Source organism: Euleptes europaea, chromosome 6, assembly GCF_029931775.1.
Source record: "Euleptes europaea isolate rEulEur1 chromosome 6, rEulEur1.hap1, whole genome shotgun sequence".
Taxonomy (NCBI): Eukaryota; Metazoa; Chordata; class Lepidosauria; order Squamata; family Sphaerodactylidae; genus Euleptes; species Euleptes europaea.
In genome coordinates this window covers 17,897,792-17,916,721 of record NC_079317.1, presented here as the reverse complement: position 1 = coordinate 17,916,721, position 18,930 = coordinate 17,897,792, and the positions used below count along the sequence as shown (strand labels likewise).

The following is an 18,930-nucleotide window of genomic DNA, read 5'->3' as shown; positions in this document are numbered from 1 at the left end:
TTTTAGGAGAGTAGGTATTCTTGCTTCTGTGTAGTTGCTTAGATGGTGATAGATAGGGGAGATCTGAGCCTAATTCCAAAGAGACGTTTTCGGCAGTGTTTTCCCCTCAGGCCGGCGGGACCTCTTCCAGGATTCCGAGAGTCGTCCGAAGACTCTCTCAGCAAAACTGGGGGTCAGACCGCTCTTGAAGGCAGCAGGGGTGTTCCTGTTCCTCAGTCCACTAATTAGAACTGGGTTGGGGTGCAAAAATTTGCCCCCAAGTTCAAACGTTTCTTGGTTCTCTCGGGAGCTCCCGAGAAACGTGGCACTCAGATCAGCGTCCCTAGCAGAAGTTCAATGCCATAGCATTCTCAAGCTTGAATCTGCAACTATAGAGGCTATATATGGGAGAGTTTTCATGAATGGTGAGAGGCTTCTCAGAATTGCAAAAGAGACAGTAAAAATCGATTGGAAGGGGAAGGGTGAGGGAGGCATTACCCCAGTCTTCTGTGCAGAAGGAGGAAAAAGAACCTTCGTAACTAGCCCTATATTCTCCTAGCTGGCTTTTTCACTGTTCCTTTCAATTGCAATTCTCTGTACTGCATAGTAATCCAAAAGTGCAGTGGGAGGGTGGCAGCAGCAAAGGATTTTGGTAGTTTAGTCATCTTCGTAGGTTATAGTTATGCATTCTCCATCTGAAGTTGCAACTGGCCAAAGGGTGAAAGGGCAGAGGAAAGAAAGTCTGGAGCTATACTTCATCACAGTTCCAAAAGGAGTAACCAGGTGATTGTCTTTAGTGAGTCATTACCCACAAACTTGTACCAGAAATTTGTTGGGCAAGTACTCTTTTAGGATTAGGGCCCCCCCTTTACTCTGACCACACAGTGAAGTCTGTTCACCTATGCTGGGTGAGTTAATCGATGAATATTTGCCATTCAAAGGAGACAGATGGTAAAAGTCACAAGTTCCAGCAACTGTGGATATGGAATGGAATAGCCCAATTTCTTCCGATCTCAGAAGCTAAGCAGGCTCAGTATTTGGATGGGGGGACCACCAAGGAAGACTCTGCAGAGGAAGGAAATGGGAAACTATCTCTGCTTCTCACTTGTCTTGAAAGCACCTTAGTCCAGTTACCGTAAGTCGTGACTTGTCAGTATGTACATACAATACGGTTGCCAACCTCCAGGTAGTAGCTGGAGATCTCCTGCTATTACAACTGATCTCCAGTCAATAGAGATCAGTTCACATGGAGAAAAATGGCCGCTTTGGCAATTGGACTCTATGGCATTGAAGTCCCTACCCTCCCCAAACCCCTGGTTGCTATGCTAGGGTTGCCAGGTCCCTCTTTGCTACCTTTGGAGAGGGGAGGGACTTCAATGCTATAGAGTCCAATTGCCTAAGCATCCATTTTCTCCAGGTGAACTGATCTCCATCGGCTGGAGATCAGTTGTAATAGCAGGAGATCTCCAGCTACTACCTGGAGGTTAAGGAAAAAAACACCTATGCTACAATAATCAGTTAATGCAAACAAATAGCACAGGGCTCAAAGGTATATGCAAATTACAAATTTATATGTATATGTACACAATATTCACTAACAAATACTACAGTGTTAACCACCATCCATGTGACTACTTAGAACGACGCAAAATATTTACAAAAGGTTTTCTACATAAGCATACAGCTTCATAACATTCTTCATGTTCAATTAACAGTAAGTAAACATATTCTATGCCTGTAAGGCTAAATTCGCAAAAAACCTGTTCGTTGAGATTAAAATCTTCTCAGCCAGAAAGGGTAAATAGATAGGAACGGTTTCATCAGCAATTTTTTGGCACAACCGGCTCTTAGTTGCCCGCAAAGGGGCTTGTCTGTTTGAAGTTACCTCCCTGGGCTGTATCAGTTCTCAAAGCAAATATATTGACTTCCGGATCTTGCTCTCCGAAAAGGGAGAAGAAAATATTGCTTTGTTAAAAGGGTAGCTTTGAGCTGCCACGAGAGGCTGCTGTCTCAGAAGATCCTCCTCCACTGTCACCGTGTCTTCCATCCCATAGAGGAGATACTGGTGGAAAGTGCCATCAAGTCACAGCCACCTTATGACAACCTGTGCCCCTCTAGGGTTTTCAAGGCAAGAGGTGAACAGAGGTGGTCTACTATTGCCTACCACTGTGTAGCAACCTTGGACTTCCTTGGTGGTCTCCCAGTCAAGTACTAACCACGGTCGATCCTCCTTCACTTCTGAGATCTGGCGAGATCGGGCTAGCCTGGGCCATCCAGGTTAGGGCATAGAAGAAATACTCTCCTAGAATGTGTGTGTGTAAAGTGCCGTCAAGTCGCAGCCGACTTATGGCGACCCCTTATGGGGTTTTCAAGGCAAGAGACTAACAGGTGGTTTGCCAGTGCCTTTCTCTGTATAGCAACCCTGGACTTCCTTGGTGGTCTCCCATCCAAATACTAACCAGGGCTGACCCTGCTTAGCTTCTGAGATCTGATGAGATCAGGCTAGCCTTGGCCATCCAGGTCAGGGCCTCTCCTAGAATAGCAGCCGGCATTACCTGCAAGTTGGTGTCAGCAGCTGGTCTTGCGACAGATTCTACTGTGCATTTCTGCTGTAGGAAGAGAGGAAGTGGAGACATTCTTGTAAATGGCTGACTGCAGATTATGCATGCAACAGAAGTGTCTATCTTGTCTGTGTGAAAAGATACAATGTGAGTGCAGTAGCATCTTTTTGGGGACCATTTCTGTAAGTTTTTCAGCAGGCTAGCATTTTAATTAGATGGGGTTTCTCTAGATTGTGCCTTTGTAAATTATACCAAGTTGCACAGCTGCACAGAATAGAGTACATCTTCAGGCAAGAAACATGAACATGAGGGCAAAAAGATGGGGTATACATTTTGTAAATGTAATAAAACAAACAACAAAAGAGGAGCTCCAGATTTTTCTACTGCATCAGCAGACTTTATTGTGGGAAATTTTGTTTATTTACTTCAATTATATCCTACTTTCCCCCCGAATGGGGACCCAGAGCTGCTTACATCATTCTCTTCTCCTCCATTTTATCTTCACAACCCTGCCAGGCAGATTAGGCTAAGGTCATTTATGCATGGTCGCTTAAACCTCCTTTATTCCCTGTTTCAGCCAGGATCAAAATTTTCTGTATGCACGTTACCTCATTCCTTGTCGGCTCAACCCTGTGTCAACGCAAAATGAACCCGGCTTTACCCATTCCTCTTCTGGCCTGAATTAAACCGTTCATCCTGGCTCATTCCGGAATCACTGAGCGTACAACTTTCTTGGGTTGAGCTTCGCCCCACCCATTTCCAAAGCCCTCTTCAAGGCAGCATACAGATAGCCAAACAGGGGAAGCACAGAAGATTGGTTTCTCTCACAGTCAATCAGAAAGCAGTGTGTAAAGAGACAGGGATTCAAGTGCTTCCTGCTACCTTGGAGCTCTTTCTGGGCAAAGGAAACGCTTTTTTAAAACGAGGCTTGGATTTCTCCCCCCCCCCTTCTTTCAGATTGCTCCTTTTTTGTTTTTTGTTCTTAAAAAGCTTTTTTATGCAGCAGTTGGGTCTAGGGGGAAGGAAAGCTTCTCTCGCGAGGTAAGCCAATTACAGAGCAGCATTTAAAGGGGTAGGACTTGATTTGAGCTTGGGAGACTTCTTTTCTGTATCCATGCGTCCATTAGCACACAGTTTCATCCCTGATCATTCCAGCCAATGCATACAGTTTCCCCCAACCCAGGTTACTTTGATCCTGTCTGAAACGGGGAATAAAGGAGGTTAAAGCGACCATGCATAAATGACCTAGGCCCAAGGTCAACCTGCAAGCTTCTACGACAGAGTAGGGATTCAAACCTGGGTCTCCCAGATCCTAGTCCAACACTCCAGCTAATGCACTACCCTGGCTGTCACTCTTATGAGAGGAATACATAAGAAAACTGTTTTCATCAAGTGGTCTTCTGTGCAGGCACACACTGGGATAGCGCTTGCACAGGCCAGCCATAGAGAACGGTTGTGAAAACATCCTAACTCTTTCTCCAAGATTCAGAGCGCTCCCCCTCCCCTCTGACAGAAGCCCGGGTTTTCCCGCCCAAACTGGTATGTGACAGAGGTGGGGGAAAGTGCTCCCTCCCTTCTTTGCAGTGGGGAAAGACCCATACAGCAGAGGATCCCACATAGGGTTGCCAACCTCCAGGTACTAGCTGGAGATCTCCTGCTACAACAACTGATCTCCAGCCAATAGAGATCAGTTCACCTGGAGAAAATGGCCGCTTTGGCGATTGGACTCTATGGCATTCAAGTCAATTGTAATAGCGGGAGATCTCCAGTTACCACCTGGAAGTTAAACCCCAAAACACACAGAAAACCCTATAAGCATCTCACTATCAATTTCTAATACACCAAATATCATAGAAATATACAAGTTACAATATACAATATCAATCAAAAACAGAAGTTGTGTTTACTGCAATAAATAACCTCACTCCAAGGTACATAATAAGGTAAGTCTGGTAAGAACATTCATAGCAATATGTCTAACAGTGTCTTTTTTTTATTCACAGCTTGGACCAAAAGGGCTTGAAGTCCCAGGTAAGGCTCAAGGTTGAAGAGGAAACCCTATCTGCAGCTGGCCTGTGCAAGCGTGGTCCCATCTGTGCCTGCACAGAAGCCACGAAGATGAACAGGAGCAAACTAGAGCAAACCAGCAATTCCAGTAACCTGTTTCTAACCATGGCTAGCCAGCTAGAGGGAAATTTCCCCGCTAGACAGACAACAGCAGAAAGGGAAAGAGCTCAGAATCTCCTCCTCCGTCCATCTAAGTTTTCTGCCTTCACTTCTAGTCTCTGCAGCTGCATTTCTTCAATGAGGAAGCCACGCTATTCGCCCCCATAAGAAAAAGGAAATAGAACATTGTGTGTGTGTGTGTGTGTAAAGTGCCATAAAATCCTTAGAGGGTAACTTACTAGCAGTGACTCATTCAGAGATGCAGTGGGTGGCATCCTCTGAGGGTGCAAAGTCTGGGCTCACAAGATCTTTTAGCAAACTCATTTTTCATGGCACACCATCGTTTTTCTCATTGCACATTGTTTACTAATTATGTAAAGCCACTGTTTTGTTTTCAGTCCCTTTCTTAAGATTGGGCACGCCTACTAGTTGAAGTCTGAAGATACCAGATAACATTGAATTAAAAATACTGTTTTTTTATTTTATTGTCTCTAACGGATGCATTGAAATAGTCAATAATCAGAAAAGAATTACCATGAATCTGTGTCTAAGTCCCTCCATGCAGTCTGGAAACTTGGCCAAATCCATCAGAGTCCAATCCTACACTAAAAGGAACAGAACAGAAGGGGAGCTTTGCTAAAGGACCACTTCTACCAAATTCCTTCTTCCCGAAGCAGCTGCTTCTATAACCCCGGTATCATACTATCCATCGTGGTCATGATTTTATTGCAAACCTCTTTGAAAGTGCCTCGTTTGCCGCCTGTCATTCACCCTCTGTATAAGGGAAATGTTAATGGATTGCAATAAAGTTTTCATACTTCCAGGGCAAACATAATTCCTCCCATAAATTAGGGGGATTGGTCATAACAAAGTGATAGACCACAAGCTTTGCACACTCAAGGCCCCTGAATCAACTCCCCCTCCCCCACAATTAAAAGGATATCAGGGTTGTATTTTTGGCAAAGACCTTTCTTTGCTTGACTTTGCAGAGCCAGATTTTATACATACATACATACCCACTAGTTCTTGTAGGTTATCCGGGCTGTGTAACCGTGGTCTTGGTATTTTCTTTCCTGACGTTTCGCCAGCAGCTGTGGCAGGCATCTTCAGAGGAGTAACACTGAAGGACCTTCAGTGTTACTCCTCTGAAGATGCCTGCCACAGCTGCTGGCAAAACGTCAGGAAAGAAAATACCAAGACCACGGTTACACAGCCCGGATAACCTACAAGAACCAATGAACTCTGACCGTGAAAGCCTTCGACAATACATACCCACTGTTTAATGAAATAAACATAGTGAATGTATATTTCACATTTTTATATCAACACCAATCAACATTCAGCATGGCATAGTGGTTAAGAGCGGTGTAGAGCCAGTGTGGTATAGTGGTTAAGAGCAGTGGTTAGGAGTGGTGGACTCTAATCTGGGTTTGATTCCACACTCCTCCACATGAGCGGCGGACTAATCTGGTGAACGGGGTTGGTTTCCCCACTCCTACACATGAAGCCAGCTGGGTGACCTTGGGCTAGTCATGGCTCTCTCTTAACTCTCTCAGCCCCACCTACCTCACAGGGTGTCTGTTATGGGGAGGGGAAGGTGACTGTAAGCCAGTCTGATTCTTCCTTAAGTGATAAAGTCAGCATATAAAAACCAACTCTTCTTCTTCATTGTAAGCACACACATTATAGGAACCAACCTCACTGAAATGTTCCAGTAATAAAATATAGAGGACACAAAAATCTTTATTTTATTAGCAGGTGTATTAGCTTAATGCCCAGAGAAAAATACATGGCACTTTCAAAGGAAATTTTTTGTTGCGGACTGGCAGTGATTTACCAAATATGCCGAACTGCATTATTAATATTTGCTTACTAGTTTACAAGCTGTTTTATCTTATCTATCCTTACAATAGTCCTGTAAGAAAGGGTAACTAATTAGGAAACAAAGTCCTGGCCTGCTCATGTAATTATAACATCACTATTGTTTGCAAGTAAGCTGCAAAGGAACATGTTACATTTCAAAACTAAATTTAACAGGTAATTACTGTAATTACTGTCTGTTTTATAGCTGGGCCAAAATTCAGTTACAGGTAAGATAAAGCTAATATTTGCCAAGATGCTTGCCCACATCAGAAGTGAAACCCAGGACTCACTATCCAATCTCTTGCCCACTCTGGTTGGCAGCAATTCAGCTTAAGTTAGTTGCGATTAAATTTTGATTAATTGGCTCCATTACTTTACTGGCAGTTTTGACTAATTTTAATACTTGACTCAGATTGATAGGATTGATAAGATTTCAGTAGATTTTGTTGTAATCCAAGCTTTCTTGAAGATAATGAACATGAAATCAAATATACATCTATAAAAACTGGAAAAGTAAAAATACTCACCAGGTATATATCTTACTCCTACCTAATTTTAGTGCCAGTATGTTAAACCCACCTTTCTGTCATGTCGTTACCCTTCAAATGCTAGTCCTTGTATTCACAAACAGGCCATTTTTTAAAAATCAAGGTGGTTTGTTTCAGGGTATGGCTGTAGCTATGGTAATAGTGTTGCAGTACATGCTGCATTATGACATCACTTGTCTTCTTAAAAGTTCCCAGAAATTTATTCAGCTACAAAACTACTGGAACAATATGAATTTCAGGCCAGGTATTAAGACCATCAGTCTTGTATCCATGTTAACAGCCACTTTTATGTGTTTCAAGGGTTTTAAGTAGTCTTCTGGCTAAAGAAAAAGATATAGCAACATATTCCAACTCTTAATACCGTATTTGAGATTTTAGTTTGTGGTCACAGTTCACAGAACTCCTACATTTCAATGGGCCTAGACTGGAGTAACTGCATAGGATTGCACTGTGAATTACTTGCATGCAGTTAATTAAAGCAATCTGAATCACACCCGTCTTCAGAGGCCAGGGCAGCACTGAAGGTTGCTCTCTTTACCTTGACATTAGGTGATTATTTGTATACCCTGGTTCCCTCATGTCTGACAAAATTATGTATGTCTTTGTTACTCTTTGCACTCCCAATTTTCAGTAATTTGAGATGGCATGGCCTATCAGAAGTCAACCAAATACTTTGTGGAGCTCTGTTCAAGCAAGACATGATAACGATTGGCTCAGGGCTATCAAGGTTATTATTGCTAAGGCTGAAAACAAGCAACAGTAGATTACGAATTATCAACAGATGACTTCAAGGTAGAAGTGAAATTTAAACTGCATTGTAAACACAGATTATTGTAGCAAGATGCCAAATGTGATCTCAAGGTATTATGAATCCATCTCAAACATTTTGCACGTTCAACCTCAAATGGATTATGACCAAAGACATAAAAAGACTAAAAAGGAGATTTAATGCCCTATATCAACCATTATGAGTTTGCATGGGATGGAGTTTAGAAAACATCCAAGGCCTTTGGCTTTAGAGACAGGCAGATGCAGCACTGAGCTGATAGTATACTGTGGTGGCTACACACATCTGTAACTTCCTCCAGATCAAATGGTCAGCATGATCATCTGCATCAGTATTTATTGGGGAGGGACCTGGACTCAATGCCACTACCTTGTATTAAAACGTTCACATATTGTCAGCTAGCCCTGGTTGTCCTGGCTAGTACTTGAACGAGAAACCACCAAGGAATACCAGTCATGAAGCCAAGGCAGGCATTGGCAAACTACCTGTTAGTCTCCTTACCTTGAAAGCTCTAATGGGGTTGCCATAAATGGGCTGTGAATTGACAGCACTTTATACATCAGCTGTGTGAGGTTCCACAACCATGTGATAAAAAACCCCTTCAGCAGTACCCAAGTTTAACATTTTATTCCAGCAAAAGCATCTGAGCCAGTGCATCCTATTACATGAACAGAGTATACATCAACAGGAAATAGTTCTCACTCAAGTAGTCCAGTGCAATAGTGAACATAGAAAGATTTCATAACCTTTTAAGTAGGTATCATTCACTTTGATCATACACCTTGCTTCTGGCTCCTCTTTGCCCATCAAGGAGCACATTCTTCCAGTGATATGGTTCACCTCCTGCAAGACTTCTTTTTCATCAGATTTAAGTGCTCTGAAGCAGAGAACTGACTGCAACATTAGGGGGGAGTACAAGTAGAAACAAAGTATAGGACCAAGCCAGTATTTGTCTATGGCCTGCTCTGTGTTGGGCCTGCCTCTATGCTGGCAGACATGGAAAAACTTGTATCAAACATACTTCTTGGGCAGCAAGGTGAGATATAGCTTCACTAATGACAAGTGAGAGCCAGCATGGTTAAGAGCGACAGACACTAAATCTGGAGAACCTGGTGTGATTCCCCATTCCTCCACATGAAGCCTGCTGTGTTACTGAGGGCTCTCAACCCATATGGAGGCAGGCAATGGCAAACCACCTCCACACATCTCTTGCCTTGAAAACCCTACGGGATCACCCTAAGTGACAGGAACACCATACATTCAGTTAGACTTTCATACTTCATGCAAACATGGTTTCTGTCAATCTGAATGTGTGAAGATCCTCCTTAATTTGAACCAGAAACAGACTCCATCAGATGAACAGAATTACTGACCGTTAAGTGGTTTAGGTCAATTATGACACTAAACCACATTTTTATGAACTTGTACTCCCATTTGCCCAAAAGCTGTAATTCTCAAATTGGACAGAAAAGCAATTGCTATACCTCATGAAAATAAATACTTTCATAAACCCAGTATTTCTATTTGTCTCCAGTCTCCACGCTGTGTCGGGGCTGAGACCCAGCCTCCTCGGTGGCATTGGGGCGGGACTGCGATCCGGCCTCAGCGGCGACAGCAAAATTGCTTGGAGCAGCAGGCGCGAAACGTGTGTAGCGGCCTGAGCTGAGACAGCTCACAGGGCAAGCGCACTCTTTTTACTGGTGCCTCGAGCCAGCTCGCTTCCTATTAAGGGAAGCCACTCCCGCTTTATTGCCCTTCCCTTTAGAGACACTGGAGTGGCTGCCAGGCTTTTTCTTCCCCTTAGAGCCACCGGAGTGGCTGCCAGGGGGCTTTTTTCTCGATCTTTTTCTGGTTCTGTGAAGAGGAGATGAGGAGACCTGGGTCTAAATCTCCCGGGACCAGAAAATTGTCCGGCCCATCCGCCATTTTGTTTTGGCGTGAACTATTCCCTTACTAAACTAACAAGGGAAAAAGGCAGGACAGAGACCGAAAATAGTCCAGAGAATAGTTAGGTAATAGAAGATAATAGAAAATGAAAGAAAGATCCTTTCCTAAAGTAACAGCAGAGAGCTGTAAATACACTGCTTCTCCCAAGCGAGGCAGGAAAAAACTAGAAGAGGGGCATTTCCTCCAATAGACAGGAAGTTCTTTTGACCTGCCTCCCAGAGTAGCAGAGGACGGAAACACCCATTATTAAGATGACCTCCTTCCCCAGAGAGAGAAGGAAAAGACATCCAGACATGATTGAAGGATACACCAGACACATGCAATTCTGTGACCAATATTAATTCAGAACACTTTTATTTCTAGATACTTCCAGAGTAGAACTGTACATGCAAAACTGCATTAATCACAATAGATTTTACAGCAGATTCTATTCTATGGTAGAGTGGAATTTAGAATCCTTTTTACAGTATAAAAAGACTAAACATCAATGCCCTGGAACTTTGAATAGGAAGGTGTTAAACATTCCAATGTTTTCAGTTCCGGTACCTAGCTACTAGGTATTGCATGTTATGGGTTTTCAGAGATTAGAACTTCAGAGGTTTAACATCAATATTGCAGAACACATTGTAGTTTCCCACTTCTTTTTTCTTTCCATTGCCATCCTAAAATCCTGCCATTGACACACTAACCAATATTCCTTACTCACCAGTATATAAGATTGTACAGTGTTATACATCAAAAAAGGATATTCCCTCAATGGCATCTCACATTACCTTAAAAAAAAAAAAAGCAATGTAACAAAAATAAAGGTATAACATCTCCAAAAATAAATACAAAGAGGGAATGCAGACAAGTGTCAAAAGACTTTTTGGCAGGTCACATTCATAATATACAAAATATAACTTATTCAAAGCCAAGGGCAAAAGGAAATATCCAAAATTTCTCTCAAGTAGTTAGCCATTTAATCCACTTCTTCCATACGTGATGTGTCATCATCGCCTTCAAGCGGGGGCATCTCTTCAGTAACTGCTGGGCTAGCTTCTTCTGTAGCAGTATCATCTTCATCTATGCCTGCAGAAGATTACAAAATAGCACTGTATTAATAGTCGTCTTCTGTAAGAAGAACTTAAACTTTCTCCATGTAAGATTCTATTAGTTGCTAATATGGTTAAAAAGCTTATTAGGAATGTCCTCACTCCGCCACTAACAACATTCAAATGTAGGACATGTCCTGTTTGAGGACCAAGTGCCAGTTCCAGGCTCAGAACTCCAGAACAAATTCTGTACAGGCATGAATATCGTGTGATAAAGAGACCACAAAAAGATTTATTTCTGTGTGTTCGCCTTGAGCTGTCACCCTTTCCTTCAATTGCTTGGCTAATGGTTTTGACTCTGCTACGTCAGGCACCCATATGGTCAAAGAAATGTTTAGCTAGGTTTTCAAACAAAGCTGAACTAAGCACTGAAAAATGTTTCACTTACCCAGACCAAGTTTGATCATTCGATAAATACGGTTGGCATGCGTCTGAGGATCCTCTAGACTGAAGCCAGAAGACAGGAGAGCAGTCTCATACAGCAAGATGACCAGATCCTTCACAGACTTGTCATTCTTATCTGCTTCTGCCTTTTGCCTTAGAGTCTCAATGATGGAGTGGTCAGGGTTGATTTCCAGGTGCTTCTTGGCAGCCATGTAGCCCATCGTGGAGTTGTCCCTGAGTGCCTGTGCTTTCATGATCCTCTCCATGTTAGCAGTCCAGCCATATGTACTGGTCACAATACAGCATGGAGAAGTCACCAATCGGTTCGAGACTACAACCTAGCGTAGATTATATGGAGAGAATTAATGAGAAAAACCCTGAACAGTGCTTTACAGATTGTTATGTTGCTTCTCCTTGTTACTTAATGTGTAGCATTGTAGCTATAGTAAACTAAAAGCCCAGGCTGTTTCTTAGGAAAGGAAGTAAAAAACAGAATGACTCCACCTAGTGGAAATCTTAGAAGCCACACAATCCCTTAACCAAAACAGATTAGCTTAATACATGGGGGACATCAACCCATATGAAAAGTAACAACTGACATACTAACTGTATCTACTAAAGAGTACAACACAGATCATTGTGGACTGATTTATGTTAAGGCTCTGATACAGGCCCTCAGAGCCACTTTATGGTGAAAAATGCTACAAGCTATCAAAGGATAAGGGCCATGATAAACCAGTTCAGCTGCAGCAAAAATGTAGCTGACTTGGCAGAAATACTTTGCACAGTACTCAGGTTCCATTACTGGCACCTTGAGTCTCACAGGCATCTCCTACCACACAGCTAAAATTGATCTCTACTGGAAAGCTTCCATGGTGGACAATACTAAAAAAGACAGACTAAACCACCTGATTCAGCACAATGCAACTTCCTGTTTGATTTTAACAGGTCACAGAAACTCCTCAACAAAGATCACTACTGTGTTTGACAGACATTAGGGATAAATGTGCTTTATTTACCTTCTCTACTTTCTTTTCAAGAATATCTTTCATGATCTTGCAGAGATTTTCAAATTTTGTTTTCTTCTCTTCCTGTTTCTTTTTCTCCTCTTCATCTTCAGGAAGCTCCAGACCCTCTTTTGTTACTGAAACCAAAGTCTTGCCCTCAAACTCCTTTAGCTGCTGTACACAATATTCATCAATAGGCTCAATCATGTAGATTACTTCCAAACCATGTTTACGAAGCCGCTCAACAAAAGCAGAATTTGCTACTTGATCTTTGGTTTCACCTATGAAGAGAGCAACATAGAACGTATTAGCTACATAGACAAATAGATTAATGTACAGAAAGTCTATAAAAAAGCAATTCCTACATCCTCATTCCAAACAGTTAGGCTTGCCTCTTATAACATGAACAAGATTTTTTTTAATTACCCGAGTAATCAAGTTCCTTTAACTACAAAATTATCTTTGCACAGTCAGTCTTAAGTCAGTCATGACTGTCTCCATTAATCAGCATGCAAGTTATTTAAAGTACACTTGCCTGTAATGTAATACACATGTTTCTGGTTTTCCTTCATTCGTGTACAGTAGTCTTTCAGGGACACCATCTCATCCCCTGATGCGGAAGTGTAGTATCTCAGCAATTCTGACAGTTTCTTGCGATTCTGTGAGTCCTCATGTATGCCAAGCTAAAAGAAAAATTAAGTTTGGTAAGATATTATGCAGAGTAAAAAAAAAGTCCTAGACAAACTTTAATCAAGTTTAAAGTTTTAACTAACCTTAATGTTTTTAGAGAACTGCTCATAGAACTTCTTATAGTTTTCCTTATCTTCTGCAAGCTCAGTAAAGAGTTCCAAGCATTTCTTCACCAAGTTTTTCCGGATCACCTTTAGAATCTTGCTCTGCTGCAGCATTTCACGGGAGATATTCAGAGGTAAATCTTCTGAATCCACCACACCCCGCATGAAGTCTATGGGAAAAATGCCTGGTTAGTCTTGTATAGTTATAGAAACAAAAATCCAAAACATTCATAGAGTGCTTGTTACAAATTTTAAGAGTGGAAGTGAAAGCAACATCTTAAACAGGGCTTCTTAGTTCTAAGGGGAAATTGATCAAAGGTAGGATAGAAACTTTGTTATGCATATTATAAAGTGGGACACACATTCCTCTCATAAAATTTATAAGAACTCAGGGTTATTGTTTCGAATATACTGCCAGTGAATTGCAGAGTACCTCAGCTCACACATACTTAACTTAGACATATCTAAATAAAACCTCCACATTCTGCAGCAATATTCTGAAAACAAGTTGTTAGAGAATGTGAGGTTCCTTTTTTGTGGGCTTTCTAGGGTATCTCGTTAGCTAGTACAGGATCCTGGATTAGTGAGATCTTTTCAGATAACAATCATGCTGTATCACAGTTGCTACCTTTACATTTTTACATCCCTTATAAAAACTCCCCAAGAAGCAATAACAGATTTAACTATTTCTAGCTCATGTAAATTTACTTACTCAGATATTCAGGAATTAATTCTTCACAGTTATCCATTATGAACACTCTGCGCACATACAACTTGATGTTATTTTTTTTCTTTCTGTTTTCAAACAAATCAAAAGGTGCACGCCTTGGGACAAAAAGAAGTGCTCTGAATTCCAGCTGCCCTTCCACTGAAAAGTGCTGCAAAAATAGAGAACCAAATTAAATGGAGAGGTAGGGGGGCAAAATCAATGCCATCTATTTGCTTTCAAATCAGCAAAGTGAGACTATTCATCTAGTGACAAAAACACTTCTGAAATGCCTTTAAAGCACAGGCAAAAGGGATGCTATTTAAACTATATATTTAAGTTTGACCTAATATAGCACTAACTGCCTCTAGTTCTCTATATCAAGCCCCAATTCAGATCCACATTAACAGCACAGAAGCAGCAACCTTACTTTTACTGCCAGGTGGTCTTCCCAGTCATTGGTCAGGCTCTTGTAGAATTCTCCATATTCCTCATTAGTAATGTCATCTGGGTTCCTGGTCCAAATTGGCTTGGTCTTGTTGAGCTCTTCCTGGTCAATGTACTTTTCTTTGATTTTCTTTTTCTTCTTCTTGTCACCTTCTTTCTTTTCTTCTTCTTCATCAGAGCCAACATCCTCAATCTCTGGCTTATCTTCTGTTTTTTCTTCCTTTTCTTCTTTCTCTTCTTCCTTTTCTTCTGCCTCATCATCACTCACCTCCTTATCACGTTCTTTCTCCACCTGCACCACAGTGGAGAGGTAGAATCAAAATTATTAATTATGCAAGGGCTCTAGAGCAGGGGTGGGGAACCTTTTTTCTGCCAAGGGCCATTTAGATATTTATAATATCATTTGCAGGCCATACAAAATTATCAACTTAAAATTAGCCTGCTATACTCTTGGGCAGTCCTAGCAGCTCCATAGCTAATGACTCTTCTTCAAGGCAGAAAAAAGATTCTTTTTCTCGGCAAAACACATCCGCCTTGAATAGAGGCTATTCCTGTCTGTGGGAGGGGGTGGATCACCAGTCTTAGAATCCTTCTGAGCTAGAGATCTGCCAGGACCCACGAAGGGCCAGACCAAACGCTTTCGCGGGCCTTATACGGCCCCCAGGCCTGACGTTCCCCACCTCTGCTCTAGAGTATAAAGTTTGGAGAATGATTAGAAGAGATCATTAAGACTTCAATATGAAAACTGACTGTTTTCAGTGGTTTATTATGTCTTGAGAACCAGCGAGATGTAGTGATTAAGAGCGGTGGAGTCTGATCTGCTGAACTGGATTTGATTCCCCACTCCTCCACATGAAGACAGCCGGGTGACCTTGGGCCAGTGACAGCTCTCTTACAGCTCTCTCAGTCTCACCTACCTCACAGGGTGTCTGTTGTGGGGAAGGGAAGGTGATTGTAAGCCGGCTTGAGTCTCCCTTAAGTGCTAGAGAAAGTCGGCATATAAAAACCAACTCTTCTTCTTGACTCCTTTCCCCTAAAGGCTTTGAACTTTGACCAGCATAGGCCGCAGATTTTAACACTGGCCTTGCCAAGAAAGCTGAATTGTCATCTAATGTGGATTTACTTATTGTCATGTTTGAGAACTGAATTCTAACATTTTCCAGAGCATTTTCATACATTAAAGTTAGAAAAATTACATCTTTTTAAAAAGCCAAAATGTGTCACTGTTTGGTAAACATTCTACATAGATTATTAATATAAAATATTCATATTATGTACAACAGTGACATTTCAGCAAACCAGAACTTACAAAAAGAGTTATTGGGTAGCCAATAAACTGAGAATGCTTCTTGACTATTTCCTTGATTCGCCTTTCCTCCAAATACTCTGTCTGATCTTCTTTCAGATGCAGGATAACCTTTGTTCCACGCCCCAGAGGCTCCCCTGCAACATAAAGAGTCAAATTCTATAACTGGCAGTAACACACCTGCCTTTTTGTTCTAGTACCCAACTTAAAATGTGACTACGCATAAAAAACTGCATTTACAGTCACAGTACTATCCTGCATCTGTAAAAGGTTTATCACCACTTCTGCACTACAGCCCATTTAAAACCTATTAGAAAAATTCTGCTACTGCAGCTATATTTCCCCTACTTTATCCTTAATATATTCTAACGATAACATCTTAATCAAGACTGTTCTAATCCTTTACTAACTGTAGCACTGCACCTCCTATACAGAGTGGGAAGTTGGAACACATAAGAGCAACCCTTACCATTGTCCAGCCTGACGGTGAAGGAGCCCCCAGCTGAAGACTCCCAAGCATACTGCTCATCATCATTGTGCTTAGTGATGACAGTCACTTTCTCAGCAACCAGATAGGCAGAGTAGAAGCCAACGCCGAACTGACCAATCATGGAGATGTCTGCACCTGCCTGCAAGGCTTCCATGAAGGCTTTGGTGCCAGACTTGGCAATTGTACCCAGGTTGTTCACCAGGTCTGCTTTGGTCATCCCAATGCCTGTATCTATAATAGTCAGGCTACGATCATGCTTGTTAGGAATTAGATTGATCTTCAGATCTTTTCCAGAATCCAGTTTGCTTGGGTCGGTCAGGCTCTCATACCGAATTTTATCCAAAGCCTATAAAAAATAAAAATCCCAAAGCAGCCATTTGAGTAAAGAAGACTTGTTCGAAGGAAACTTTAGTTTTCTAATCCTTTCAAGTTTTACTTGTGTGTGTGTGTGTGTGTGTGTGTATAAAGTGCCTTCAAGTCGCAGCCAACTTATGGCGACCCCTTTTGGGGTTTTCATGGCAAGAGACTAACAGAGGTGGTTTGCCAGTGCCTTCCTCTGCACAGCAACCCTGGTATTCCTTGGTGGTCTCCCATCCAAATACTAACCAGGGCTGACCCTGCTTAGCTTCTGAGATCTGACGACATCAGGCTAGCCTAGGCCATCCAGGTCAGGGTCATTTGTTTTCTAATCCTTTCAAGAAGTTTTACTTACATCAGATGAATTAGAAATCAGCTCCCTAAGAAAGATTTCTTTATTGGAGTAAAAAGTGTTGATGATCAATGACATCAACTGGGCAATTTCTGCCTGAAAGGCAAATGTCTCCACTTCCTCCTCCATTGGCTGATCTTGTGTATGCACTTCTTCTGGCATCTGCAAACAGACCAAAAAAGAACACAAAAATCCATCAATAAAAGAAATATGAAATAATTAATGTTTTATAACACCCTAACATTCCCAATGCAGCAGTTACCTAGATATGCGAATTTTGCTTGCACTTTTCCTGAAATATAGGGTGTGTCAAAGAATAATTCTGTATTTCGGATACAGTACACCCTGGGTAAGGCAACAACCAGTTTAGTATAGAAAGTGGTGCTTTCAAGCACTTTTGCCTGTAACTGGAGTTTGAATAACGTGATTGCTAACAGTTATTCAGGAAGCACTTGGCAATTCGAAAGTGTCCCTCTTAAATAAAAGTATAGGGCTCTGTTTTGAAAGTGCTTAAATAGGACTTTTTCTTGTAGTATTTGAGCAAATGCATCCGATACCAGACTCACCATACCAGACATTTATCATACTGCAAGGCCATTATGAAGACCATTTCCCCAAGTGCCAATCTTCCTTGCGCACATGCTCACACAGACACACTATACTTTAATTACCTCTCTTAGGACAGCTGTTTCACAGGTCAGTTCGGATGGATACCCACCACACAATATATATAGATTTGAGAAAAAGCAAACAAGAACTGCCTTCCAGAGCTCGGAGAGCCACTGCTTTAAAAATTAGTAAGACTGGATGATGCAATGCATCCCACCCATACACTAACAGAGCCACATGGTTCAACAGACTTCCTGAGTGACCTCTGGGTCCCGACTATGCATGGGTTGCAAACTCACGCTCTCTTCCCGCATAGCGCGCAAGAGGACTACAGATACAAATTAAAAGGGAGGCGGCAGGAGTGAGTAGAAAGGGAGGGGGGAAACGCAGGTCGCCAAGGCCCGGATGGATGAATGCTGTAGGGTTGCCAGCTCCGGGTTGGGAAATTTCAGGGTAGAGCTTGAGTAGGGCTGGCGTTTGAGGAGGGACTTCAACCCCATATAGTCCAATGGCCAAAGCGGCCCTTTTCTCCAGGGGAACTGATCTCTATCGGCTGGAGACCAGTTGTAATAGCAGACGATCCCCGGCAAGTGCCTGGAGGTAGGCAACCCTGGTGAACCGGCGGCCAAAGGCGTGCGCGTCGGGACTCCCAGCCGGCGACGCCACCTGCCGGCCTTGGAGCGGAACACGCCCGGAGGATTCTAGAAAGTGCTAGAGCCTTCCCCGCCCGCGCACGTCCTCCGTCGCGCCCCCCCCCCCACATCCACCCACCACGCTTCTAAACCCCCCCTCCACCCAGCGCCTCTGACAAGCCGATCCTCCGGCCCCGCGCCGGGCGCGCACGCGCAGCCACGGCCAGCGGACGCCCCCCCCCACACGCACGCCTCATTCCCCCCCTCCTTCGCCAACCCTATTTCCCGCGAGACCCGGTTCCATCTCTCCCTCCCCCCAACCCTGTCGTACGTTAAATCCGTTCTGAGGGGACCGGCTGCCCCTTCCGCAGCCCATCTTAACAGCTATCACCCCCCCACACACACACACACACTGCCCATTGATCAACCAACCCCCCAAACCGGAATGAGAACTTCCCCCTCAATTAAGTAAACCGTGTTTCTCCCAGCCGCCCCTCAAAATGTTCATGATTTGTTCATACCCCCCCCACACACACACACCCATCTCTTCCTCCTCTCCCCAAACACGCTCAGCCATAACCGGCGCTCATTCAGCCGTCTTCTGGCTCTTGAATGGGTAGTTCCCCCCCCCTTTTGACACACACACACACCGAGGGTAAATCTACGGCTGGCGCCGCTTCACGGACGGACGGACGCGCGCACGGGAGACCCCCGATCCCCAATAACGACTTCACCGTCTCTCCCCCCCCCCCCTCACAGCCTAGCTCAGGCGGCCAGCTCCACTTCTCCGAGAAAGGCGGCCCGGTTTTGTGAGGGAGGGGTCAAGCACCGCATGCCTAAGTTCACCTCATAGTCGCCGTTACTGATCACCCGGGCTGCGGCTCTCACCTCGGCGGCGGCT

At 43.1% G+C, this 18,930-nt stretch overlaps 1 protein-coding gene across 1 annotated transcript; it reads right to left on the bottom strand.

Annotated features, from left to right (window-relative positions):
- Positions 1-10,521: 10,521 nt before the first annotated feature.
- On the bottom strand, positions 10,522-16,964 carry LOC130479670 (heat shock protein HSP 90-alpha). The gene is made up of 10 exons (XM_056852064.1): positions 16,792-16,964; positions 16,059-16,425; positions 15,593-15,726; positions 14,267-14,575; positions 13,843-14,008; positions 13,110-13,300; positions 12,872-13,019; positions 12,349-12,617; positions 11,334-11,667; positions 10,522-10,922 (listed from the first exon to the last, which is right to left on the bottom strand). The coding sequence occupies exons 1-10, from the start codon at positions 16,948-16,950 to the stop codon at positions 10,813-10,815; spliced, it is 2,187 nt and encodes a 728-aa protein (XP_056708042.1). The 5' UTR covers positions 16,951-16,964; the 3' UTR covers positions 10,522-10,812.
- Between the last annotated feature and the right edge of the window lie 1,966 nt (positions 16,965-18,930).